Source organism: Nerophis lumbriciformis, linkage group LG27 (assembly GCF_033978685.3).
Source record: "Nerophis lumbriciformis linkage group LG27, RoL_Nlum_v2.1, whole genome shotgun sequence".
NCBI classification, from domain to species: domain Eukaryota; kingdom Metazoa; phylum Chordata; class Actinopteri; order Syngnathiformes; family Syngnathidae; genus Nerophis; species Nerophis lumbriciformis.
In genome coordinates, this window is record NC_084574.2 from 29,150,979 (window position 1) to 29,178,917 (window position 27,939).

The following is a 27,939-nucleotide window of genomic DNA, read 5'->3' on the forward strand; positions in this document are numbered from 1 at the left end:
CAAATGTTACCCGGAGAATCCAATTGTATGTACACTGTATCAAATCTTATCGAATAGATTTATTTGTAATTCCCAGAGCCCCCCAAAAAGTTTGCAGGCTATAGAGTATTTTTGATTCTGGCTCCATTACTCTGGAATGTCCTCCCGGTAACAGTTAAGTTAAAGTTAAAGTACCCATGATTGTCACACAAAATTATTCTCTGCATTTGACCCTTGATAACCCCCTGGGAGGTGAGGGGAGCAGTGAGCAGCAGCGGTGGCCGCGCCCGGGAATCATTTTTGGTGATTTAACCCCCAATTCCAACCCTTGATGCTGAGTGCCAAGCAGGGAGGTAATGGGTCCCATTTTTATAGTCTAGTCTAGTCAACGACCTACCGATCTCAGGGCGGACACTCTAACCACTAGGTTAGAGATGATACCTCTGTAGAAGCATTTAAGTCCCATCTTAAAACTCATTTGTATACTCTGGCCTTTAAATAGACCCATTTTAGACCAGATCTGCCGTCTCTCTTTCCTGCTCTGCCCCCCTCTCCTGCGTGGAGAGGTTATTGGGTGACCACAAATGAAACGCTAGCTGTTCAAAGTCGGGACCCGGGGTGGACCACTCAGTTGGGGACGTCTCTGCGCTGATGACTTGTCTCCACTCAAGATGATCCCCTGCTGGCCCCACTTTGGACTGGACTCTCACACTATTAACTAGATCCACTCAACGTCCAGCGATCCCCTCCAAGGTTTCTCATTGTATCCCATTGGGTTGAGTTTTTTCTTGCCCTGATGTGGGATCTGAGCCGAGGATGTCGCTGTGGCTTGTGCAGCCCTTTGAGACACTTGTGATTAAGGGTCAAATGAATACACTTTGATTGATTGATTGAGATTGTACACTATATCGAATCGTTCTGTTTTTAAAATACATCCCATGTCTGCATATCAAATCGTCTATCACAAAGAGATGTACAACCTTACTGTGGCTACACCTTGAACTACTGTCACAAACAGGAGGTGAGCTACCCGATTCAAATCCACATCACAACGATGAACTTCGAAAAGTGCACCCAAATGCTGCCACGTGTCCTTTGATTCTGACCCATTTTGTGGTTTTTGATCAGTCGCGAAGCCTTCTACCTGATACAGTTGCAAAAAAAAATCTTCATTTCAGGGGCGTCGCATCTATAAATATCTCCCCCTCTAAGTTGCATGTACAGTATTTAGTGCTGTATTATTCCCAGCTCAAACTGAAACAACCCAAACTCATGGAGCACAAAGGACAGTTTGGACAATTTGCATTCAGTTAATCAATGGTACTAAATTATTTTCTGTCATGACCCCCCTAGAGCAGGGTTCCCCAACCTTTTTTCCATTAGGGACCGGTTTAATGTACCGTATTTTTCGGACTATAAATCGCAGTTTTTTTCATAGTTTGGCCGGGGGTGCGACTTATGCTCAGGAGCAACTTATGTGTGAAATTATTAACACATAACCGTAAAATATCAAATAATATTATTTAGCTCATTGACGTAAGAGACTAGACGTATAAGATTTCATGGGATTTAGCAATTAGGAGTGACAGATTGTTTGGTAAACGTATAGCATGTTCTATATGTTATAGTTATTTGAATGACTCTCACTATAATATTGATTGATTGAATTATTTATTTCAAACCTGCACAGTACAACAACACACACTTTTTTTTTTTAAACATTTTGGCACGGACATTTATGCAAGGCTTGAAAAGGGGTTGGATGAAGCAGATGCTTATAATATCCCAACCCCTCTCACTCATTCCACATTTAACATAAACAATATAATACAAGAACAATACTATACAAACAAAAACAAGAAAAGCTCCTATACATTAACAATACAATAGTACCACTGTTACTATAAAACAAGACAAGACGAGACAAAACACACACACACACACACACACACACACACACACACACACACACACACACAAATACACACACAGACACACACACACAGGCCCAAACACTCTCTGACCATACACCTCTCTCCCATCGCTCTGTGCTGAGGGCATCACTCTCTTTCCTCCTCGTACTTCTTCAGTACTTCTTTTTTAAACAGTCTTTTAAATTGAATCATGTTAGAACAGGTTTTTAACTCGTCCCCTAAGTTGTTCCACAGACTGACTCCACGCACTGAAATGCACATTGATTTTAAAGTTGTTCTAAATTTAGGAAAATATAATTTGTTGTTTCCTTAGACTGTAACTATGGTGAGCATCTCTATCCTGGAATAGGTTCTGTATATTGGATGGTAGAGAGTTTTGGGATGCCCTAAACATAATTTGAGCAGTTTTAAAATTGATCACATCGTGCAGTTTAAGTTGCTTTAACTCCATGAATAGTGGATTTGAATGATGTAAGTAGTGAACATTGGACACAATCCTAATGGCCTTTTTCTGCAGAGTGACTAAAGGCTGTAGATGGGATTTATAACAATTTCCCCAGACTTCAACACAATAGTTTAGATATGACATAATAAAAGAATGATACAATAAAAGCAGAGCATTGGTGTTCAATAAATGACATGATCTCCTCATCATTCCAACACATTTAGCAACTTTTGTCCTCAGGTAATTTATATGAGGCTTCCATGATATATTTTCATCTATTACCACTCCTAAGAATGAATTCTGTTGAACATATTCTATTGGTGTATCATCAATAACAATCCTGATGGGTATTTCACTTTTGCGATTGCTAAAGAGCATCATTTTGGTCTTCTTTAAATTCAGAGACAATTTGTTGGTATTAAACCAAGTTTTTAACTTGATCATCTCCTCAGTTACAGAGGCCAGAAGTTGCTTTACGTCGTTACCTGCACATGTAATGGTTGTGTCGTCAGCAAAGAGGATGAACTTCAGCAGTGTTGATACTTTACATATTTCATTGATATACATTATAAATAGTGTGGGTCCCAGTATCGACCCCTGGGGGACTCCACAGGTTATGTTCATGAGTGTAGATTGATGTTGGTCGATCTGAACAATCTGCTGTCTCTCATTCAAGTAGCTCTTCAGCCATTTCCCTGCCACTCCCCTTATGCCATAGTTTTCCAGTTTGTTTACCAAAATCTGGTGGTCAATGGTATCGAAAGCCTTTTGCAGGTCAATAAAAATTCCTAAAACAAATTTGTTTTTCTCGATACCATTAGTAATGTTCTCTATTAGATCACTTAAAGCTAATGAAGTTGACCTATTTTGTCGGAACCCATATTGACAATCAGATAATAATGTGTGTTTTTCAATGAAGCCACGAAGTCTATTATCAAATAATTTTTCCAATATTTTTGACAAATGTGGCAGAAGGGAGACAGGCCGGTAATTTGTGAAGTGGTGTTTGTCTCCAGATTTGAAGATGGGGATGACTTTTGAGAGTTTCATTTGTGAAGGAAATTGTCCAAGTTGAAAAGATAAATTGCAGATGTATGTGAATGGTTTGATGATTTCTTCCGCTACATTCCGGACCGTCCTCATGTCGAGGTCATAAATGTCACGTGATGTTTTGTTCTTGCTTTTCTGAATAATCTCTAAAACTTCCCTTTCGACAGTCGGAGTAAGGAACATCGAGTAAGGATTTTTTCCAATAAGTTCCATGGGCTGTTCATCATTAATTGGGATTTTTTTTGCCAGCTCAGGCCCAACTTTAACAAAAAACATATTGAAGTCGTCAGCAATCATCTTCTTGTCACTTATGATTTGGTCGTTCTCAACAAAAAACTCTGGATAACAAGGACTGTTTGAACCATGCCCAATAATTGGATTTAATACCTTCCAAATTCCCTTTATATCATTTTTCTTTTGGATTAATAGTTTGGTGGTGTATTCTTTTCTGCTTGCTCTTAATATGCTGGTTAATTTATTTTTATATGTTTTGTACTTTTGTTCTGTTTCTATGGTTTGATGCCTAAAAAAAGTCCTATATAAATAATTTTTCTTTTTGCAAGCATTCGCAAGCCCTTTAGTTATCCATGGAGTTTTTGTGGAGTTAGTTATAGTGAATTTTTTGATGTGTATCATAAAGTGAGAAAAAAATGTCATGAAATAAATTATAAGCTGCATTTATATCTGACGTTTGAAAAACAGAATCCCAGTTGTGTTTAACTAAATCATTCTTTAGTGCTGTTAATGATCTTTCTGTTGTGGCTCTACGATAATATTCACTATTTACAGGTTTGAATGTTTTGCAGTTAATATTGTACACCATGAACATGGGTAAATGATCACTGACGTCACTCACTAACAAGCCTCCAGTTACAGTCTGATCTACAATGTTACAAAATATGTTGTCAATAAGTGTGGTGCTGTGTGTTGTGATTCTAGTGGGTCGTGTGATCAGTGGGAATAAGCCCATGGAGAACATGGTGTCAATAAATTTTGCTGTGTGTTTGTGTTTATTAGGATTCAAAAGGTTGATATTAAAGTCACCACATACTATATATTTTTTGTTTCTCTTAAATAATTTTTCCATCCATTCATTAAATATTTTTAAGTCGGATCCTGGTGTTCTATAAATGCAGCTTACAATAATGTGTTTCCTATTTGAAAATGATAATTCCACAGTGACGCATTCGAAGAGTTCCTCAACAGTTAAACACATATCATTTACAATACTACAGCTGATATTTTTGTCCACATACAGAGCCACACCTCCTCCTCTCTTATTTTTACGGTTGGTGCAAAACATTTCATACCCATTTAATTCAAACTCATTACTTGTATTCTCATTCATCCATGTCTCTGAAATACCTATAATATTAAATGGAGATTTGAACTGATTCAAATAGTCCTGGATATCATCAAATTGAGAGTATAGACTCCTGCTATTAAAATGTACTAGAGATATGTTTTTATCTTGCATAAATGTTTTATCAAATGTGACGTCAGTATAATATAAACAATCATTGTTGGTGTTTTGAGGAGCATTTCTATCTGGATCCATTTCGCTCATAAATCTTTGTGATTTGTAGTTGATGTGGTCTGAGAAACTGATCGATTCCAAATTGTGGGAGTTTATCAAATCTTCATTCTCCTCTATTTCAGAGGAGAATTCACTATCAGAACTATCCATATAGAGTTATTTCAGAAACATGAAAGGAAGAAGAGGGTGTGTGATCATGGTCAGATAAATCATTCCTCTGTTCATGAAACATGAACAAGAGAAGCATATGGTCAAGGACTGTGGGCCACAGACACACAACACAAACATGCACACAACTGGACCATTCAAGCAAACACATAAACAATCTCTCATCCACACACACACAAACATACACTCGTACACTGCAGGCAATAAAATAAACATGGAGAACAAAAAACAAAACAAAACAAAAAGCTCCCCCCAAGAGCTACTAAATATCCAATTGCAAAAGTAAAAAACTAAAGAAGTAATATTAACAAAAATATACACACATACATACACATACACATACATATACATATATACATACATACATACATATATATACATATATACATATATATATACACATGCATATCATACATGCATGAGGCGTGGTAAGTATCACATATTCATAACTTTTATGGACAGAATTTCTAGGCGCAGTCAAGGCGTTGAGGGGATCCGGTTTGGTGGCTGCAGGATTAGGTCTCTGCTTTTTGCAGATGATTTGGTCCTGATGGCTTCATCTGGCCAGGATCTTCAGCTCTCACTGGATCGGTTCGCAGCTGAGTGTGAAGCGACTGGGATGAGAATCAGCACCTCCAAGTCCGAGTCCATGGTTCTCGCCCGGAAAAGGGTGGAGTGCCATCTCCGGGTTGGGGAGGAGATCTTGCCCCAAGTGGAGGAGTTCAAGTACCTCGGAGTCTTGTTCACGAGTGAGGGAAGAGTGGATCGTGAGATCGACAGGCGGATCGGTGCGGCGTCTTCAGTAATGCGGACGCTGTATCGATCCGTTGTGGTGAAGAAGGAGCTGAGCCGGAAGGCAAAGCTCTCAATTTACCGGTCGATCTACGTTCCCATCCTCACCTATGGTCATGAGCTTTGGGTTATGACCGAAAGGACAAGATCACGGGTACAAGCGGCCGAAATGAGTTTCCTCCGCCGGGTGGCGGGGCTCTCCCTTAGAGATAGGGTGAGAAGCTCTGTCATCCGGGGGGAGCTCAAAGTAAAGCCGCTGCTCCTCCGCATCGAGAGGAGCCAGATGAGGTGGTTCGGGCATCTGGTCAGGATGCCACCCGAGCGCCTCCCTAAGGAGGTGTTTAGGGCATGTCCGACCGGTAGGAGGCCACGAGGAAGACCCAGGACACGTTGGGAAGACTATGTCTCCCGGCTGGCCTGGGAACGCCTCGGGATCCCCCGGGAGGAGCTGGACGAAGTGGCTGGGGAGAGGGAAGTCTGGGCTTCCCTGCTTAGGCTGCTGCCCCCGCGACCCGACCTCGGATAAGCGGAAGAAGATGGATGGATGGATGGATGGTTTCCTAAATAATTCCCATTCATCACACCATTTGCATAGTTAGGTTCGGATATCAAATAGAAACAAATAAAAATAAAGCTCTTATATATCTTCTGTGTACAAAATAATATTGTGGTTTAGTGAAAAACAGAAAAAAGAAAAACAGTCACGTGGCAACATGACGCGTCAACAACCCAGGAAGTAAACAGATCCATGCCTGTCTCCTGCGCAGAAGCACTACGATGAAAAAGTCTCATTGAAGAAAAATCAAACAAAAATAGTCTTACTAAATGTCGTATGTCCATGTCTCTGTGTGAGTACCCCCAAGTTCAGTGGAGTTTACGAGGCTGCGGAGATGAACTTTTCAGCCTCTGCTGGATTGTCAAAAAAGTGTTGTTGGGAGCCTTTGGAGAGTTTGATAGTTGCTGGAGAAATGAGAAAGGCTTCAAAACCAGCTTTTCGAGCGCTGTACATAGTGGAGTAGCAGGGTCGTCTCAGCTTGGCCGTCGCGTCAAAGCGAACAGAGTTACCGGAGAGCTGAAGAGGAACTTTCCTAGCCTCCTTCAGGATGCGGTCCCTATCCGTGTACCTCAGACACTTAACAATCATCGCCCTGGGACGGGGAGATTGTCGCGGGGGGCCAATGCAATGGGCCCGCATGAGCTCCGGAGGATTTGCAGCCAAGGCAGGGAACCACTTGGGGATGTTGGCGGACAGGTAAGACAGCGCGTTATTTCCTTCTTCGCCTTCTTTGATGTTGATGATTCTAATGTTATCCCTCCTGCTTCTGTCCTCGAGATCTATAATTTTTTTCTCAATCTTCGTGAGCATGCTAGTGAAATTGAGCATAGCGTCCTCATTGCTCTGGACACGCGTTTCAATAGAAGACACTTCATTGCGGACAGATTCTATATCGGCAGCGTGCTTGGATAAAGTATCTTGAATTGTACCAAGTTGATCCTCCAATCGCTGGAATCGCTTTTGGGATCTATCCTCAGCCTCATTGAAAAATTTCCTGAGTAAAGTCTCAAGATAGGCCTCAGTGACGACAGGTGATTGAGACGAGGACGATCCCGACTCCATTGTTGCCCTTTTCATTAAACTTTTGTACCGGGTGTGCAACAAATAAGGAAAGCGTTGTTCGTAAAAGAAAAAATTATGGCAGAAATCCAAGTAGCTTAGAGTTTTTTAGAGCATGCACAGGGGAGCTTCAGTTTTGGACGTGCTCTACTCCGCCATCTTGGAATCCGAATATGTTACGTTAACATACCAGGCACGTTCTCAGTTGGTTATTTATGCGTCATATAACGTACACTTATTCAGCCTGTTGTTCACTATTCTTTAATTGTTTTAAATTGCCTTTCAAATGTCTATTCTTTTTATTTATCAAATAAATTTCCCCCAAAAATGCGACTTATATATGTTTTTTTCCTTCTTTATTATGCATTTTCAGCCGGTGCGACTTATACTCCGGAGTGACTTATACTCCGAAAAATACGGTATGCATTATTTTCACGAACCGGCTTTTTACGTGTGGCAGATAAAACAGCAAAAAAATGAGCATGAAAAATGTGCCTTTGGCTACAATTTGGCACATTACCATTGTATATGTCCATTAATGTGCATTGTCCCACTTTTAGTTTTGTTTTGCATTGCCATCCCTAAGCTTCAATGCCTTTTCCTAGCAGCACTTAGCGGCATTTGCTTTTTATTTATTTTTGGTTTAAGTGTTAGATAACTTTTTACCTGCACACTGCCTCCCGCATGTTGTGATCGCGACAAACCATGTTCCCGACTAGAGATGTCCGATAAATACGTTAAAATGTAATATCAGAAATTATCAGTATTGTTTTTTTTATTATCGGTATCGTTTTTTTTTTTTTGTTTTTTTTTTGTTTTTTTTTTATTAAATCAACATAAAAAACACAAGATACACTTACAATTAGTGCACCAACCCAAAAAACCTTCCTCCCCATTTATACTCATTCACACTCATTCACACAAAAGGGTTGTTTCTTTCTGTTATTAATATTCTGGTTCCTACATTATATATCAATATATATCAATACAATCTGCAAGGGATACAGTCCGTAAGCACACATGATTGTGCGTGTTGCTGGTCCACTAATAGTACTAACCTTTAACAGTTAATTTTACTAATTTTCATTAATTACTAGTTTCAATGTAACTGTTTTTATATTGTTTTACTTTCTTTTTTATTCAAGAAAATGTTTTTAATTTATTTATCTTATTTTATAAAAAAATTTAAACAGTACCTTATCTTCACCATACCTGGTTGTCCAAATTAGGCATAATAATGTGTTAATTCCACGACTGTATATATCGGTTGATATCGGTATGGGTAAGTAAAGAGTTGGACAATATCGGAATATTGGATATCGGCAAAAAGCCATTATCGGACATCCTTATTCCCGACGTCTACAAAGCAATTAGCTACCTGCTGCCACCTACTGATATGGAAGAGTATTACACGGTTACTCTGCCGAGCTCTAGACAGCACAGACACTCAACAACGACACATTTGCAGATTATAATTAATGGTTTGCAAAAAATATTTTTAACCCAATTAGGTGAAATTAGATAATCTCCCACGACACACCAGACTGTATCAACCACTGTGCGACGTGGCACAGTGGTTGAAAAACACTGCCCTAGAGCAGTATTTTTCAACCTTTTTTGAGCCAAGGCACATTTTTTGCGTTGACAAAAATGCGGAGGCACACCACCAGCAGAAATCATTAAAAAAAAACCTCAGTTGACAGTAAAAAGTCGTTGTGACAATTGTTGGATATGACTTTAAACCATAACCAAGCATGCATCACTATAGCTCTTGTCTCAAAGTAGGTGTACTGTCACCACCTGTCACATCACACCCTGCCTTATTTTGACTTTTTTGTTGTTTTCCTGTGTGTGGTGTTTTAGTTTTGGTGTCTTGTGCTCCTATTTTGGTGGCTTTTTCTCTTTTTTTGGTATTTTCCTGTAGCAGTTTCATGTCTTCCTTTGAGCGATATTCCCCGTATCTACTTTGTTTTAGCAATCAAGAATATTTCATTTGTTTTTATCCTTCTTTGTGGGGACATTGTTGATTGTCATGTCATGTTCGGATGTACTTTGTGGACGCCGTCTTTGCTCCACACGCTGTAAGTTTTTGCTGTCGTCCAGCATTTTGTTTTTGTTTACTTTGTAACCAGTTCAGTTGTAGTTTCGTTCTGCATAGCCTTCCCTAAGCTTCAATGCCTTTTCTTAGGGGCACTCCCATTTTGTTTATTTTTTACCTGCATGCTGCCTCCCGCTGTTTCCGACATCTACAAAGCAATTAGCTACCGGCTGCCACCTACTGATATAGAAGAGTATTACACGGTTACTCTGCCGAGCTCAACAACAACACATCATTTGCAGATTATAATTAATGGTTTGCAAAAAAAATTTATAACCCAAATAGGTGAAATTACATAATCTCCCACGGCACACCAGACTGTATCTCACGACACACTAGTGTGCCGCGACACAGTGGTTGAAAAACACTGCCCTGTAGGACACAAGATTATACAAGTATTCATCTGTACAACGCACAGTGTGAGTTATATTCTTTGCGTATGCCGCTGACAACTAATTAAATTTTCATTCCTGTTACAAACGTAACAATCCTGTTGCCTCTGTGAGCTCGGTACACACGTGTTCCTGTGTACTTACTACTTCTACTGGGTAGAACAGACGGCCATTGAGTAGATTGAGCTTTGCTGCCACCTAGCTGCAGGCTTGGGTATCGTTCTAACATGAATATTAGAGTGTGGCCACAAATAATGACATTTTTTTTCCTGTTGCTCACACTATTTGAGAAACATTGCAGTATATGAACAATGCAAGTTGGATTTAGTTCCCTTTTTTCACCTCAAAGTTTAAATGATTCGACTCATTCCCGATCACCAAATCTTTAATTGTTTGATAGCTAATTACTATTTAATTATTATCTACACCGACATATCAAATTAGTAGAAATCTCCAGAAAGGGTTTTGCGAGTTGACACTGACTTTCACCCATGCATTGCAGTGTTTGTTGTGTAGTTAGAGTTATATGTGTTTGTATTTAACATTGTTGTTCATTTCTTTCCAGTAATACTCGTAACATGTACAACCAACATTAAGAGCCTGATCTGCTAAGAACCAAATAACAAGCTCTAAACAGCCTGTGCAAACTATAAAACTGTATGTACTATTAGTGGGCGTGTTGCGAGTGATTTACTAAGACAGGGGTCCGCAACCCAAAATGTTGAAAGAGCCATATTGGACCAAAAATTTTAAAAAAATCTGTCTGGAGCCGCAAAAAATGTAAAGCCTTATATGTGTTAAAATGACGTGTTAAAGTGTTAAAATGAAGGCAACACATGATGTAAGTGTCTATATTAGCTATATTAGACTACTCTCAAAATGACTCTGTGTCGCAGGCTGATGCAAATCTTGAATAACAGAAATGTTGAAATGTAATAAAACGGAGGCTTTTCAGAGGGTGTGATAACTTCTGGAAATGACTGGCTTAGAATGGCCAAAGATAAGGATGTGTGTGTTCAAGTTGAAGGAAACGGAAACTACAAATAACATGACCTCAAATATACCTAAAATACGAGGCATAATGATGGATTATGTAAATACAGATAGCATAAATAGCATGTTAGCATCCATTTGCTTGCAGTCATGCAGTGACCAAATATGTCTGATTAGCACTCCACACAAGTCAATAACATCGACAAAGCTCACCTTTGTGGATTCACGCACAGCATAAAACGTTTGATGGCCAAATAGAGATAAAGAAGGAGTGGCATAAAACACGTCTTTCTGTGGCAGCATCACGGAAAGTTGTACATGTAAACAAACTACGGTGCATTCAAGGACTTCCGAAATCTGGACAAAATGGCAAATACTCTCATCAGTGAAGCATGTTTTATGTATAAACAGTGGGATTTCTAACAATTAGGAAGGTTGGTGTCATGTTTGTCCTCCTACAGAAACCATATTAAAACAAAAAATAAAAATGTTTCCTCATCTTTTTCAATTTTCATACATTTTGGAAAAAGCTCCAAGGAGCCACTAGGGCGGCGCTAAAGAACTGCGTGTTGCCGACCCCTGTACTAAGATAATTGAAAAGTGGTGTAGACTGTCGTAATTAAATGAGGTTTTTGCACGTATTTGTGACGATCTGTCACTTCACTTCTGGTTGTGGTTCCTTGTTTGGTGTTTGTTTCTTGTCGGCGCTCTTATTTTTGTTCACCTTCCTGCTTGTCTCCCTGAGCGTTCGTTTCCCTCACCTATCCCTGATCGGCAGCCCGGCACACCTGGTTGCAGTTGCCAATCAGGCGGCTATTTATGCCTGCCTCGCCTGTTCCTCAGGGCTCGAGGATTGATTATGTTTGGGACCGTTTGCATGCACGACTGCTTCTCCCTAATTTTTGAGTATATTAAAAGACTCTTACCTGCACACCGTGCTCCTGTTTCCTGCATCTCGGGGTCACAACTACCGCAGCCATGCATGTTCCTCACAGTATTACCGGTATTATGTGTCTTCCACATTCATGTTACAATACTCTCCAACCAGTGTGATGTTGTTTAACGAACAGCACACATCTATAATTGGTCTTTAAAGGCAATCTATATAAACTATTTGTTTATATAGACGTGCCGCAGCAAGGTAGTGGACCATCACAACTGCAGTGCATGTGTTTGGCATGACTCAAATGCAAAATAATGCTTACTTAAAGATGTTTTTCATATAGGAGTTATATTGGTAACACTTTAGTATGGGAAACACATATTCACCATTAATTAGTTGCTTATTAACATGCAAATTAGTATTTTTCGGAGTATAAGTCGCACCGGAGTATAAGTCGCACCTGCCCAAAATGCATGATAAAAAAGTAAAAAAACATATATAAGTCGCACTGGAGCCCGGCCAAACTATGAAAAAAACCTGCGACTTGTAGTCCGAAAAATACGGTACTTATTAATGCCTTATTCTGCATGGCCTTATTATACAACCAGTAAGTCATTAACAAAGAGTCTTTCCTCAATAACTTAAGAATTATTGCTTATTAGTAACCCTAAGCCTAACCTTTATATGTTTCCCTCGTGTCCAAATAACTCTAAATGAAGTCTTTGTTAATTTAATAAGCAACTAATTAATGGTGAATATGTTCCCCATCCTAAAGTGGTACTGTTATTTTATATTGACATGTTTCCGAAATGAAAAAACGAACGTCATTAAAAAACGCCAGAAGACACCAAAACACATGAATTGAATTATATTTAATCAGCCATTTAAGTCACCCAACAGCTGTAAAATGATAAATATCCATCCATCCATCCATCCATCCATCCATCTTTTTCCGCTTATCCGAGGTCGGGTGACGGGGGCAGCAGCCTAAGCAGGGCAGCCCAGACTTCCCTCTCCCCAGCCACTTCGTCCAGCTCTTCCCGGGGGATCCCGAGGCGTTCCCAGGCCAGCCGGGAGACATAGTCTTCCCAACGTGTCCTGGGTCTTCCCCGTGGCTTCTTACCGGTCGGATGTGCCCTAAACACCTGCCTAGGGAGACGATCGGGTGGCATCCTGACCAGATGCCCGAACCACCTCATCTGGCTCCTCTCGATGTGCAGGAGCAGCGGCTTTACTTTGAGCTCCCCTCAGATGACAGAGCCTCTCACCCTATCTCCAAGGGAGACCCCTGCCACCCGGCGGAGAAAACTCATTTTGGCCGCTTGTACCCGTGATCTTGTCCTTTCGGTTAAAACGAAAAAAGTTCATGACCATAGGTGAGGATGGGAACGTAGATCGACCGGTAAATTGAGAGCTTTGCCTTCCGGCTCAACTCCTTCTTCACCACAACGGATCGATACAGCGTCCGCATTACTGAAGACGCCGCAACGATCCGCCTGTCGATCTCACGATCCACTCTTCCCTCACTCGTGAACAAGACTCCGAGGTACTTGAACTCCTCCACTTGGGGCAGGGTAATGATAAATATGTTGAATATAATTTATATTTATGGTGGTAAAATATTGTTGATTCTCTGTTCCATTGTCTGTCACCTCTTTTTTCATAGGAGTGTGTCATTTTGCACATTTTCCCGGACTTTTCAGATGTGATAAAAAAAGTCGGAACATAGTAGACCAATGACCAGCCTTGATGGATCACACTGCCTGTGCTAAATAATTACATTTGCATTTTCTCCTCCCAGTATTGTGGGCGTTCTGATAATCAGCATATATGTTCTGCATATTCATGAAGACAGACACGCTAAATGGATTGTGCTCCTTATTGTGCTCACTTAAGAGACACAATCCTCTGCTCACAAGTTTAGTAGATCAGCTTTATGTGTCATATCAAGGTTGCACTAATAAAACACATAAACCTTTGATAAATCAGGCCCTGCAGTAAATGTAGTGATTTTCTTTGTGCTTTATTGTGATTTAAGTTAGTGTTCTGTTTAGTGACCTCTCTTAATTCTCTTTGGGAGGCAAATTCATTGCGAGGTCAGTTTTGCTAGCCCCCCAAGGGTGGACTCGCCATTGGCAGTCCCGGGTGTTTTCCCAGTGGGATAATCAATAATGGACTGATGGATGGCTGTTTTATTTATTTATCGATTTATTTTTTTGCAGCGCCTTGCATTGGTAACTATGGTAACCTTACCGGACCGACACGGATAGTTGCCAGTTGACGATGGATTGGGCCAGTCAGTGGCTTGTCTGTCAAGACTACCTGGCCCTATATGAAATGCTCCCACACATGCTTTAACCCTCCCTCTTCCAATCATATTGATATTAATGATGAGCAGTATATGTACAGTATATGGTTGTACGGTATACCGGTATTAGTATAGTACTGCGATACTAATTAATCATATTCGGTACTATACAGCCTGTTAAAAGTACCAGTCCGCCATGTATGATCCTGTAACGACTTGGTATCACATTGATACCCAAATTTGTGGTATCATCCAAAACTAATGCAAAGTATCAAATGTCAGAAGAATAAGTGATTGTGGAAGTCGTCTCCCAGCAGCTCCACTGCAGACGCGGCACAAGAGCCCAGCGTGCAGGTTCAACAATGTTTTAATCAAGGTTTTCTTTCCACAAACAGTTTTCTCTTACTAGAACGTGAGTTTTCAGCCACGTCCGTATCTTACTCCCCTCCTCCGCTCACTGTTAAAGACAACAGATGATTAGATTAACACGTGCCACCTGTGCAATCTAATCATCTGCCAGCTGTGTCTCGCCGTCAGCACATGCCACGCCCCCGTCTGATGGCGCTGTTTTTTCAGCACCGTGGACAGAGGCGGTGACCTTTGCTCTTGCAAGCGCGCTGATCACACTCCCTTTCCACAGTGATTATTACATTTTAACAGAAGTGTAGATAGAGCATGTTAAAAGAAAAAATAACCAGATATTAACAGTAAATGAACAAGTATATTAATAATACATTTTCTACCACATGTCCTTAATAATTTTGACAAAATGAAAGAAAGGAAAACGACACAATATGTTACTGCATACATCAGCAGACTAATTAGGAGCCTTTGTTTGCTTCCTTACTACTAAAAGACAAGTTGTCTTGTATGTTCACTATTTTACTTAAGGACAAACTTGCAATAAGAGACATATGTTTAATGTACCCTAAGATTTTTTTGCTAAAATAAAGCCAACAATGCAATTTTTTGTGGTCCCCTTTATTTAGAAAAGTACCGAAATGTACTGAAAAGTATCAAAATAATTTTGGTACCGGTACCAAAATATTGGTTTTGGGACAACACTAATATGTACAGTATATGTATATTTATATTGGTGAGTCAGTCAGTCTGAACCAAAAATTCCAGGGCCACATTTTTGTCCCAGTCCACTACTGATTGCCCGGATAAAGAGATTGTTTCTTAAAGCAGGCTCAGGTGTGACCATTTTTCTGTGATTCAAAAATGTCATACCACACTGCATATCAAAACTAGTGATGCAACGAAAACATATATTTGTATCGAATTGAATGCAGCTATAACAACTGAAATTTCACATAAGAAAGAGGACGTGTGAAGTAAATTAATTAACTCGTATTATGTTCTACATATGGTGAATGTTTATATTCAACTTGGAGAAAGCGTACCACCAGGTTTAAGTAAATAATGGTTGAGCCCATAATAAATTAAGGAGCCTTAGTTGGACATTCGCATGTGGACTGGAATTAGCTCTCTCACGAGAAGAAGCAATAAAACCAGGCTTCGGAATGCAAAAGTTATAGCTCTATCCTGGAGGAGAGATTCCATGCTTATCTTAACCAGAGTAAACTCAAATCAAGGGAGAGCATCATTCAGTCACTATGCAACAAATAGCTGGAATAAACTTCCTGAAGATGTCAGACTTTCCCCAACTCTGACTACTTTTAAAACTAGACTGAAAACTTTTATGTTCACCTTAGCTTTCAGCTAAATCTTTCAATCTTTTTACTTTTAACGTCCGCACTGTTTTTAGTTTTATTGTCCTCATTTTAATTTTGTTTTTATTTTCTTTCATTTCACTTTGTTGTCTGTGAAGCACTTTGAGTCTGCCTTGTGTATGAAAAGTGATATACAAATAAAGTTGCCTTGCCTTGCCTTGCCTTAACGTCAACCTACAAGTTATGGTATACATCTGTTGTCTTCCCAGTCACTTACACATGGTCAGGTTGTACTATCCTGAATTAACACACACCCAGACAGAGGAAGAATGAATATAAGACTCTGGTTCGGCTCCTGCAAGTTAAGAGTCCTTCATTTTTTACCTGAGCTCCTCCAGGTACTGCAGACCTGTAAAATGACACTCGCTTGTAATAAAGCAACTTTTTGCAAAGCGTCTCCGACGTCTCTTTCGATCCAGCCACAATGCCGTGTCACCCTTTTGTCTGGACAAGGATGACAAGACCAGAAATACACATCACGTGTAAGTTTGGTGCTGCGATGCACCTCCACAAGCTCCGGTATAGTGGGAATAAAACTGGAGGACATTTTGGTCTATATTGTCACTTTTTGTTCGAGAATTGTATTGGACAATTTACATGCCAGCAGATAGCAATTGCTTATCCATGCCAAGTCTTCCACATTTTGTATGTTCAAGTAAAATTTATCTCAAAAGTTACTTAAAGGGGAACATTATCACAATTTCAGAAGGGTTAAAACCATTAAAAATCAGTTCCCAGTGGCTTTTTTTATTTTTCGAAGTTTTTTTCAAAATTTTACCTATCACGCAATATCCCTAAAAAAAGCTTCGTTATATACACCCGTCCATTTTCCTGTGACGTCACATAGTGATGCCGATACAAACAAACATGGCGCATAGAACAGCAAGGTATAGCGACATTAGCTCGGATTCAGACTCGGATTTCAGCGGCTTAAGCGATTCAACAGATTACGCATGTATCAAAACGGATGATTGTAGTGTGGAGGCAGGTAGCGAAAACGAAATTGAAGAAGAAACTGAAGCTATTGAGCCATATCGGTTTGAACCGTAAGCAAGCGAAACCGACGAAAACGACACGACAGCCAGCGACACGGGAGAAAGCGAGGACGAATTCGGCGATCGCCTTCTAACCAACGATTGGTATGTGTTTGTTTGGCATTAAAGGAAACTAACAACTACGAACTAGGTTTACAGCATATGAAATACATTTGGCAACAACATGCACTTTGAGAGTGCAGACAGCCCAGTTTTCAACAATTAATATATTCTGTAGACATACCCTCATCCGCTTTCTTTTCCTGGGGGTCTGGCGGCAGATTTCTTTGACTTTATCGTTGGAAATGCATCTGCTTTGAGTGTCGCAGGATATCCACACATTCTTGCCATCTCTGTCGTAGCATAGCTTTCGTCGGTAAAGTGTGTGAAACAAACGTCCAATTTCTTGCCACTTTCGCATCTTTGGGCCACTGGTGCAACTTGAATCCGTGCCTGTTCGTTTTGTTACACCCTCCGACAACACACCGACGAGGCATGATGTCTCCAAGGTACGGAAAACAGTCGAAAAAACGGAAAATAACAGAGCTGATTTGACTCAGTGTTTGAGAAAATGGCGGATTGCTTCCCGATGTGACGTCACGTAGAAAGGCGTTTAATTCGCCAAAATTCACCCATTTAGAGTTCGGAAATCGGTTAAAAAAATATATGGTCTTTTTTCTGCAACATCAAGGTGTATATTGACGCTAACATAGGTCTGGTGATAATGTTCCCCTTTAAGTAAATATAATGGAGTAAATGTTGGACGTTAATACCCAACTCTGAAACTAAGGTTCGATTGTATACTCCTGATTGTTTCCTGATTGTACAAGTACAACGCATCCCAGCTACACCTGGGTTCTATTAACACAGATACGAATGTATAAACGACAGATATTGCCCTCCAAAATAGTCTCTCTCTTTTTGAAGTTGAAGTTGAAGTTGAAATAACATTAGAGGAATTGTTGCGGCGTGTAAATGGGACAAAACAAACAACATGTTTACTTGACCCACTTCCTGGGAATCTTATCAAGGAGCTGTTTGTAATATTAGGACCATCAGTGCTAAATATTCTAAACGTATCACTGTACTCTGACACTGTTCCCCTAGCATTCAAAAAAGCGGTTATTCATCCTCTGCTATAAAGACGTAACCTCGATCCTGACCTCATGGTAAACTACCGGCCGGTGTCCCACCTTCCCTTTATCTCGAAAATCCTCGAAAAAATTGTTGCACAGCAGCTAAATGAACACCTAGCGTCTGACAATCTCTGTGAACACTTTCAGTCCGGTTTCAGGGCAAATAACTCTACGGAGACAGTCCTCGCAAAAATGACTAATGATCTACTGCTAACTATGCTACTGCTTGATATTAGCGCTGCTTTCGATACCGTCAATCATAATATTTTATTAGAACGTATCACATCTGCGGTCCCCTTCAAGGTTTCTCATTGTATCCCGATGGGTTGAGTTTTTTCTTGCCCTGAGGTGGGATTTGAGCCGAGGATGTCGTTGTGGCTTGTGCAGCCCTTTGAGACACTTCTGATTAAGGGTTATATAAATAAACTGATTGATTGATTGATTGATTAATACAAACATTTTAATTTTGCACTGTTGGAATTTAAGAAGGTTACACAATTTGAGTAAGCAATTTGTTGCAAACCGCAATTAAACTGAAATAGGTCGTTCATCAGCTGATCAAAAGTTTACAATTAAAAGCTAAAATCTAAACATGTGGATTCAATCAAATTTGTGCCATGATTTCTTGATGGCAAAGGCAAAACGTTCTCTCTTTGAAGCCTCTTGGATTGTTGAGCCACATAGATATGATCTCTCGCAATGTGCCATTGGTGCTGAGGTTGGACGCAGTAAGACAGTCATTTTAAACCTCTTGAAATATCCTGAGGGTTAATAAACAAAAAAGTCAAGTGTTAAACCCCCCAAAAATTAATCGGCTCTGAGTTGTAGGATCTGATTGGCTGTCCATCAAAACACAGGATGATCATCAGCCCAAATTAGGGTTGTCACCGGTGAAGCCCAATAACCATGAGATGGCATCTGCGAATGAAGAGTTTTAAAAACAAGTTCAATCTTTAAAGGCGCCACAAAATGCCTGTTTGGAATTTGTACAAGGGCACCAAACAAGGGACATTGAAAGCTGGACAAAAGTTAAATTTTCTGATGAAAAATAATGTAACCTTGACGATCCTGATGGCTTCCAACGTTACTGGCATGACAAGGAAGCTCTACTTAGAACCTTCTTAAGATCCAACAGTGCAAAATGGAAATTATTGCAATTTTTCAACTGGTCTAAAACATTTTGATCAGGATTTATCAAAGTGTTTTACTTAAGTACAGTAACTAAGTATTTGACTATACTTTACAACACTGCTAATCGAGCAAGATAAAATACTTTCTGAACAGACAACTAGCAGTTTATTAATGATATGGAAGAAATATGCTGGCAAAGCCACCAAACAATTGAATGTTTTATTGCACAAGAAGTGTTGCTTAAACAGTGTTCATATTTTTAAAATAGAACAGAAGTATGTACATCCTTATTCGATCAAAGTGTATCTGGGACCAGAAGTTGACTGTTTACTAACACCATATTAAAATAAAAAAATAATTTAATTATTTAATCATTATTAATACATTTTTTAAATATATTTTAAAATGTACATTATTTACAAATGTAACATTTTTAAAATAATTTCTAAACCAAAATAATTGAGTAATAACTATATCCGAGAACAAAAAGATGGCATAAAAGCCAATATAATATTTAAATATAGTGTATCACAATGCAATTTATGATATTTGGAATGAAATGGATTAAATTTCTGACTAATTAAAACAATGCACATTAATCATACATCAGTAACCACATGTGGAACTATGTTTTATTTGAAAGTAATGCAAACAGAATCTTATTCATTACACAGTTAAACATGGACATCTACAATATTCGACCGCTTATAAAGCCATTTTTTGGTGACCCAAAACAGCCACCTGTGATACAACATAATAACCCTTAAAGCAAAAGGGACATTACTTACGATTTTAAAAAAAAGGTCTATTTAAATCAACAAATATGCTTAAGTGATGATTAACATATCTGACAGGCAGCGGAAGATCATTAAACAGCGTCTTCCTCGTCTCATTTTAACAGGGTGTTGCAATATTTTGGATTTCGGTGCATCTTCCAAGCAAATTAGCATTAGAAAACATGACAAGTTAACATTAGTAACAGTTGAACTAAAGTAATACAATTCTTAGTATTACAGTGGAACCTCCAAAGTCAAGCCCAGTCTTTTCCGTGATACTGGTTGTTTTTTAGGTTATTCTAGTTTAAAAGCAATGTTTCACATTTGAAATGGTACAACGATTCACCTGGTCCAGGATGCAACTATTGCCATTACAAAACCCTCTATAGTACAGTGATTCCCAAACTGTGGTACGCCAAAGAATCACTTGATGAAAGTACAGTGTTTTATTTTTGTATATTCCAACACAGTGTTACGGTTCAGCCTGTGTGTAAAGTTACAGTGGCCAAAAACGTGAAATATACTTGTTAAATAAAATATCTGCCTAGTATTTAATGAATACTTAGCCTTACTACGCTACTGAATTTTAACACTATGGTCGTACTAGGAGAGCCAGGTGTTCCCTGAGGTGGTACTCAGTGAAAAAAGGTTGACAACTACTGCCATAGGCGATTAAACAAACAAACAAAAATTAAAACTACTGTGCAGATGTTTTTTGTCATCTAGGAGCATTTTAGAGTAAAAATAATTAAAGGAGCTATTTGCAACCTTTAGAGGGCGCTTTGTGTGTTTGGCCAGCTAATGGAATGTGAATCTTACAACAACTCACAATTTAAATTCTTGGTTTAACGATTCTTGATAGAAACCAATTTGTGTAATGTGTTGTAAAAAAGAAAAAAATCATAATATTGTAATTATTATTAAAATAATAAAACCTTTTTTTTTAAGCAGGTTACAAAAGCTCTTGGCTGCTGACATATGACGTAAGAACAGAGATGGCCTAAAAACTTCTTTTTGAAAATGCTCTTAAAATGTTCTTAAAAAAGAACAAATATTTTTGAAATTGAAAATGATAAATCAATTTATAATCGGATTAGGTAAGAATCAGAATTTGGATTAAAAATGTTCAGCACCCTTAGGAACTACCGTTAGCTACCATTGAATGTATCGTAACAACAACAAGACTGCAAATTGTTATTTTCCTTTCCTGGACTGATGGTGTTTGTGTAAAAAAAATATAAGTTGCTGCAAACTTTAACTTACTGGTTTGATTTTAAATGTTAATCAGCCACGAGCAAATGTTTGGTCTTACTTCAGTTTCTACAAATTCCCGGGTAAAAAAGAGCTTGATATGTGACACATTTAGTGTGCAAAATTAAAACCAAGTAAGTAGGGATGGGACGTTTAAAAATAAGTCGAGTCTTCTAAGTAAACGATGAGAACAGATTCCCAATTGGGAGTCATTCGTTTGCGAGACATCTTTATATGAAATTTACCCTCAGCATTATTGTGCACCACCTTTATTGCTGTACCAGAAAGGAGGAGAAAACGCCTGAAAAAAAGGTAGTTCAGCAGGTAGCGTTGTACAGTTTTGTATTCGCACTATTATTATGCACAAATGTGTATTATAGTTTATTCTAATTATATTTGTATATATATTGTATCTATCCCAATCTTCTCTTTTGTAAATAAATAAAGTACAGTCGATACAGGCATATATCAACAATATTATGTGCCCATGTGGCTGGGGAGGACATGTTAAAAATATATATAATAATTCTTATTTTTTTCAATATAATTGTTCTGTATGGTTGAATTGTTAAGGGACACATTTAGTCTGCATGGACTTTTGTCTGTAGCAAGCAAGGTTTCAATTGTACCACAAAGTTGTTGTTTTTTTTTCGAAAATGGGAAAAACTGGACAATGCACAATGGTTATCTAATAGTCAAAGCAAGGGGATATGAACACCTTACTGGAATGTATAAAATAAAAACACAAACTAAATTAAATTATAATAATATTTAAAAAAACAACTTTGCATTGCTTAAGTAAGTATTGGTGGAATTTGTAAGTTAAAAATATTCTAAATTTGAATCGTATCTTATAACTGCTACCAGCGATGATTACCATGATATTTGAGCAATGTAACTAAATGTAACAATGTGGTAGTCTTTTCAATAGCTCTTTGACAAGAACGGCTTTTTGAACACTTCAAATGGTCCAGCCCACATTACTTAGAGCTAAAAGCCAAACAAAAAACAAAGTTATGGTCACATTTCACTAAACTTCCAGTCAACTCTGAACGGGCTAAACGGATAACTGAATCCATCACCTGCTTCATTTAATTTCACAATTTGCAAGTGAAGCAAAAGTAAATTATAAGGCTTTATCAAAAGTTTTACTCTGTGTATTTACAATTTTAGAAACGCTAGGTTGAACCTTTTTTTTTTAACCCAACCAGTTTTAATTTAAGTAATATGACAATTTCTAAGAACTCTTTAACTTAACGCTGTCTAGCTTAAAGATTAATGTAGTTATTAGAGTGTCCCGATCACATATTGATACTGAAGTGAATTAATTAACTCATATTATGTTTTGCATATGGTGAATGTTTATATTCACCTTGGAGAAGGCAAACCACCAAGTTTAATGAAATAGTGGTATTTCAGTTTGAGCACATAAATAGATAAGGCCCCTTAGTTTTGCATTCCGAAGTCCCAATTAGAGCCTCTTTTCCTACGAGAAGTGATCCAATCCACCTGCGAATGTCAAAATGATAACCATATCCTTAAGAAAAGACTACCTGTCTAGCTCAATGCCAACATTTGCCTTATGACTTAAAGCAGTTGTTTTCTAGACACTTACACACGAACATCTCCTTACATGGTCAGGTTGTGCTGTCCTGACTTAGCACACACCCAGATAGAGAAATAAGGAATATATAACAGATGATTTGGCTTCTCCAGGTTAGGAGTCCTTAATTTGTCTCTTTTGATCCAGCCGCACTACCGTGTCATCCTTCTGTCCGGACAAGGATGACAAGACCAGACATACACTTCAACATCAGATATCAGTCCAAATTAAGTAAAAAAAAAAAAAAAAAGTATCGGTTGATATCAACTTGCATCTAATATAAGCTCCTATACAAGCGGTCCTGCAGCGTCTTTACTTGTGCAAAATTTGACAGCCAGTTAACATTTCAATGTCCTCCAATAAGCAAGCAAGTTTCATCTTTTCTCGTGTTTTAGTGACAACATTTACAAAACGTAAACATGGTAGGGTATAGGCTACTAGCAGCTAGCAGCTACTGTACCCAACAGCTAAGCTCACAATAGCACACAAGCTATACATATCTAATAAGTGTCCTTAATTGAACAATACTGCAGTCTAAAACATCGCATTTGTCAACATGAACAAGTATTAAATAATTATAGTTGCATAAGAATCGTATTAGAAAGTATCCAGGAACAAATGTGTCCGCATTATTCAATTTACAAAAAAAAAAAATTCCACTCCACTTCAAAACCATAAATGTGTCATAGGGTTTTCTAAAATGTAACACTACGAACTATTAAAAGTATATACTATGATTTGTGCTGATATCGCATCTGATTAATACCGCTATCGGCCAATACACAAGGCTCCAACATCGGTAGCGTATCTGATGTGAAAAAGTTGTATCGAGACATCCCTTGAAGCTATTTCTGGAATCGTCACCTTTTGCTACTAAAACTATTGATTGTTAGTTTGAATGGAGAATCGGTTTGAATTGGGAATCAATTCTGAATCAAATTGGCACATCAGTTAAGTTGAAAAATTAGTTGTTGTAAGAGTCAAATCCTTTGTAAAAATGTTGACTGCTGACAAGCTTCCCTGGTTCCCTTTGATTTGTTTAAAAAAAACATTTATAGTGTTGCGTATCTCAAGCAGCCACACCCTGTCTCATGTTCTATGTTCTATCATCACACTTTTCTTTGCCATAATTGGTACCTTTTTTCTGATGGCATGGCAGAAAACGCATATAAGCAAATTGTGGAGTTAATGTCAATATTCTTACTAAGCTGAAGCATCACAAGATTATTTTCAAGTGTTTTTTTTCTTCTCAAATGGTTGAACTCCAAATTGTCTTTTAAGAGCGTTTGACTTTGGAGTTTCCATACATAATAACTCAAAGCATTAAGCAGAGAACCTCAAATTGCAGCTCAAAGAAACAAAAACACGGTTTACATGAATGAAGAATGCATCCATGCAAAGCACAGTTGAAACCAAATTTATTTGATCGTTTTGAATGTGCAGAGGAGTCAACACTTGTTCTCGTTTTTCGTCTGAAACGTTAGAAAGAAACAGAATGTCGGTGCGCCATCAAAATCCACGAGCGCATTGTTCATTACGCAATCAGTGCATGTGCGTGATAATGAGGCGCCGCACTATAATATTGCACTGTTTCCACGTATTTACAAGAAAAGAGAAACAATTAACCTAGGGCTATAAATGTAAAGATGAAGATATTGTAAACGTGTAGAGCAGGGGTGTCAAACTCATTTTAGATGGGGGGCCACATGGGGAAAAATCTACTCCCAAGTGGGCCGGACTGGTAAAATGACGGCACGATAACTTAAAAATAAAGACAACATCAGATTGTTTTCTTTGTTTAAAAATAGAACAAGCACATGTACACAAATGTACAAATCATAATGTTGCTGTTGGTTTTTTTTACACTTACATGTTGCGGTTAATAATTTATTTGTCATTATTTATATTTTCTGAATGAACTATGTGATAATGTTCACTCATTAGTGGTAATTTTCAATCTATCAAGATAAAAAAATTATATCAAAATCAAATTACAGGATGTTATTTATGTAATTTGATCATTTTCCTGAACATGTGGTTGATTTTGTACATATGTAGCATCATCTACAAAGATACAAATAATTGCTATTGCGACACCCAGTGGACACATTTAGAACAGCAGTTTCTTTCAATCAAAAATGTCAGGTTAATTTTTATACTCAGCAAACTCATCCCTAAAACCTGTTCTCGGGTCGTGCGTTTGACACCCCTGGTGTAAAGTCTAAGAGTGTGTAATGTGCATTGGCGTGTCTGCCAGGAGCAGCAGGCGATAAAAGTGAGAATTGAGATCTAAGAGGTTGTCAACGTGGTTGACTTTGGCGGCGGAAAAGACAACATTTGTCTGATGGCAAATGGAGGATAAGAAAGACACTTGAGCAGAGTGAACCAGTCCCATTGGCAAATATAGAATTATACTACACATCACACACACACACACCGAGTGGCAGTGAAGATTAACACACTTCAACAACGCAGGTCCACATGTTACTTTCAGTCACCTCTTTCTCGTCCACGCAAACATTTTGGGAGACTCGGTGTGTCCGTCTGCCGCAGCAGAGATGCGGTGTTCCATCCCAACAGATGTCCAGTATGACGATTACATTTTTATGTTGCCAGTCAGTCCGCACGTGTAAGCTTGCCATTTAAATTGTATACGCAGCCAGAAAAATCCCACTCAGGCGGAAATATGACTTATTCAGTAGTGTTTGTTTCTTTCCCTTTTGCCACTGAACCAGTAAGCAAGGAGCCCCTTTGTCCCATTGGAAACAAAAGTAGAGTCTGAGCCACGAAAGATAGATGCTCTATCCATTGTCCTATAACAGCTGTGTGGAGATTGTCGTTAAGTTCAATATACCCTTCGTCTCCCGAGCATTTCGTCCTGGTGCCTGCGTCACAGTGACTGTTATGAGCCGGCTTATTGTCCTTTAGAGAAAGAAAGGGGTCAATCATTGCCGGGGGGTTTTAGCTGGAGCAAACATTTGCATGTAAAAAGTTGTCTGACATTCACTGAATCAAAACAGCATTCAAAACCCCTTTCCTGCACTTTTAGTTCAGACCTTTAATGCATCCCTTCATTCTGAGTGCAATCCCCGGCAGTCAAAGGTGTGAACGCTCCCCGGCCAGCACTTTTCTCTGCAGCTCAGAGAAAAGCTCAAATAGGAAATCTGCAGGATGAAGTGGCTATGAAAGACAATCAGAAAGAGCGTTTCCACGACTTACAGAGGATCTTCTGGAAAGCTCTGCGGAAGTCCTGGTTGAAGATGGTGTAGATGACCGGGTTTAACGAGCTGTTACAGTAGCCGATCCAGAAGAAGAAATTGAACAGAGTGTCCGGGACCTTGCAGAGGTCCCTGCAGATTCCGTAGAGGCTGTAGGAGAAGAAAAAGGGGAACCAGCACACGACAAAAACCCCCATGACAACAGCCAGGACGAACGTAAAGCGCTTTTCTCGCGCGGCAGACACTTTCTTCCGGTTGACCGTGCTTCTGCGTTTGCGGCGAGAGGAAAATAGCTCCATGGACTTGGAACTGGCGCATGACTTTCGACTGGAGAATTTTGAGGCCGAGCTGCTTTTTCGACTGGACTTTCTGTCCTTCCGGTCGTCGTGGCGGTTTTTGGACGATGAGGAACTTTTTTTGGGCTTCTCGTCTGACGAGCTGCTGTCATCAAAGTCGTCCTGGTGGTCGGAGTGTGGATTTTTGGACGTGGTTTTCAAAGTGTGCTCCTTACAGTGGCCGTTCTCGCATTCCTGCTCTTTAACACTCCCGCCGCGGTTCGACTTAAACGAGTCGGTTTTGCCTTGGTCGGTTCGGTCCGTACCGTTTTCCTGCGTCATATCCACGTCCCGTTTCTTCTCTGACATGGTTCTCGTTCTGGTCTTTGCCACTTGGTAGATCCGGATATAGACCAGAATCATGATGACACAGGGGGCGAAGAAAGAGCCGATACTTGAGTAAAGGATGTACCAGGTCTCATCATTGAGAATACACTGGGGGCTGGCCTCGTTGTTGCTCCTGTCCATTGATATCAGTGGAGGGAAAGAGATAACAGCTGAGATCAACCAGACCACCACGATCATCCCTTTTACTCTCTTTGGCGTTCTCTTCAAGTTGTACTCTACCGCCTGTGTCACTGACCAGTAGCGGTCCAGACTAATAGCACAGAGGTGCACAATCGAGGAGGTGCAGAACAAAACATCCAGTGCCAGGTAGATGTCACACCAGATTTTGCCAAAAAGCCAATAGCCCATGAGTTCGTTAGCCAGAGAGAAGGGTATGACCAGGGTGGCCACCAGTATGTCTGCACTGGCCAGGGACACCAGAAAGAGATTCTGGGGCGGTTTCAGAGCTCTGCTGGTTAAAACGGCAATCACCACCAACACATTGCCGACTATTGTAAACAAAATGAGAAAACTGACAAGTCCGGCCAGACCCCAGATGGCGAGAGGGCTGTACTTGCTCTGAGAGGTGCTGTTAGTGGAGATGTTGTGAGCCTCCGTTGCCTCCTCGAAAGCGGAGATATTCAAGAAATCCATGCTGGCGTCTACTTGATCTCTGCTAAAAAGTCAAATGGAAAACAAAAAACAAACAAACATCCAATGTCATTTTTCTTGTCTTTCCACTCGCCGATCGTCCGCATCCTCCTTGAATGAATTCAAAACTAAAGAAAGGCGTTGATAAAAGTGTTAATTCCAAAAAGGCGCAGGGTGCGCCGCAGCTGAGTGTCCATGGTTAGAGAGCGGACTCCCCTCTGAGCACGTCCTCTCTTCCCTTGCCTGCTTCTGCATCTCTCCTCCTCCTCCTCCTCCTCTTGCTCCGCTCCCCCGCGGAACGTTTGTGGCTGGGAAGGAGCGCGGCGACCACGTGTCGGGGAAGGAGGGAGCTGCTGCGCCCCACAGACGAGATGAGAGCGATAATTGGAGAGAGAGAGAGCGATGAAACCGACTAATACGATACTTACCTTCACCGCAAGTCGTTTATTTATTTGATGCGGACTGAGGACGTGCCTCTGCACAAATCGACACGTGGATTTTACACATTTGCAGCGGCGCGCATGCAGCTGTGGAAAAAGGCTGTCAG

At 39.6% G+C, this 27,939-nt stretch overlaps 1 protein-coding gene across 1 annotated transcript; it reads right to left on the minus strand.

Moving 5' to 3' along the window:
- Positions 1–24,257: 24,257 nt before the first annotated feature.
- adra2c (adrenoceptor alpha 2C) lies at positions 24,258–27,718 on the minus strand. The gene has a single exon (XM_061987813.1). It carries the CDS (start codon positions 27,393–27,395, stop codon positions 26,055–26,057), a length of 1,341 nt encoding a protein of 446 aa, XP_061843797.1. The 5' UTR covers positions 27,396–27,718; the 3' UTR covers positions 24,258–26,054.
- Between the last annotated feature and the right edge of the window lie 221 nt (positions 27,719–27,939).

What these genes read in the sequence shown, in the direction of transcription:
- adra2c (XM_061987813.1), bottom strand. Translation starts at nt 27,395, where the DNA reads ATGGATTTCTTGAATATCTCCGCTTTCGAGGAGGCAACGGAGGCTCAC.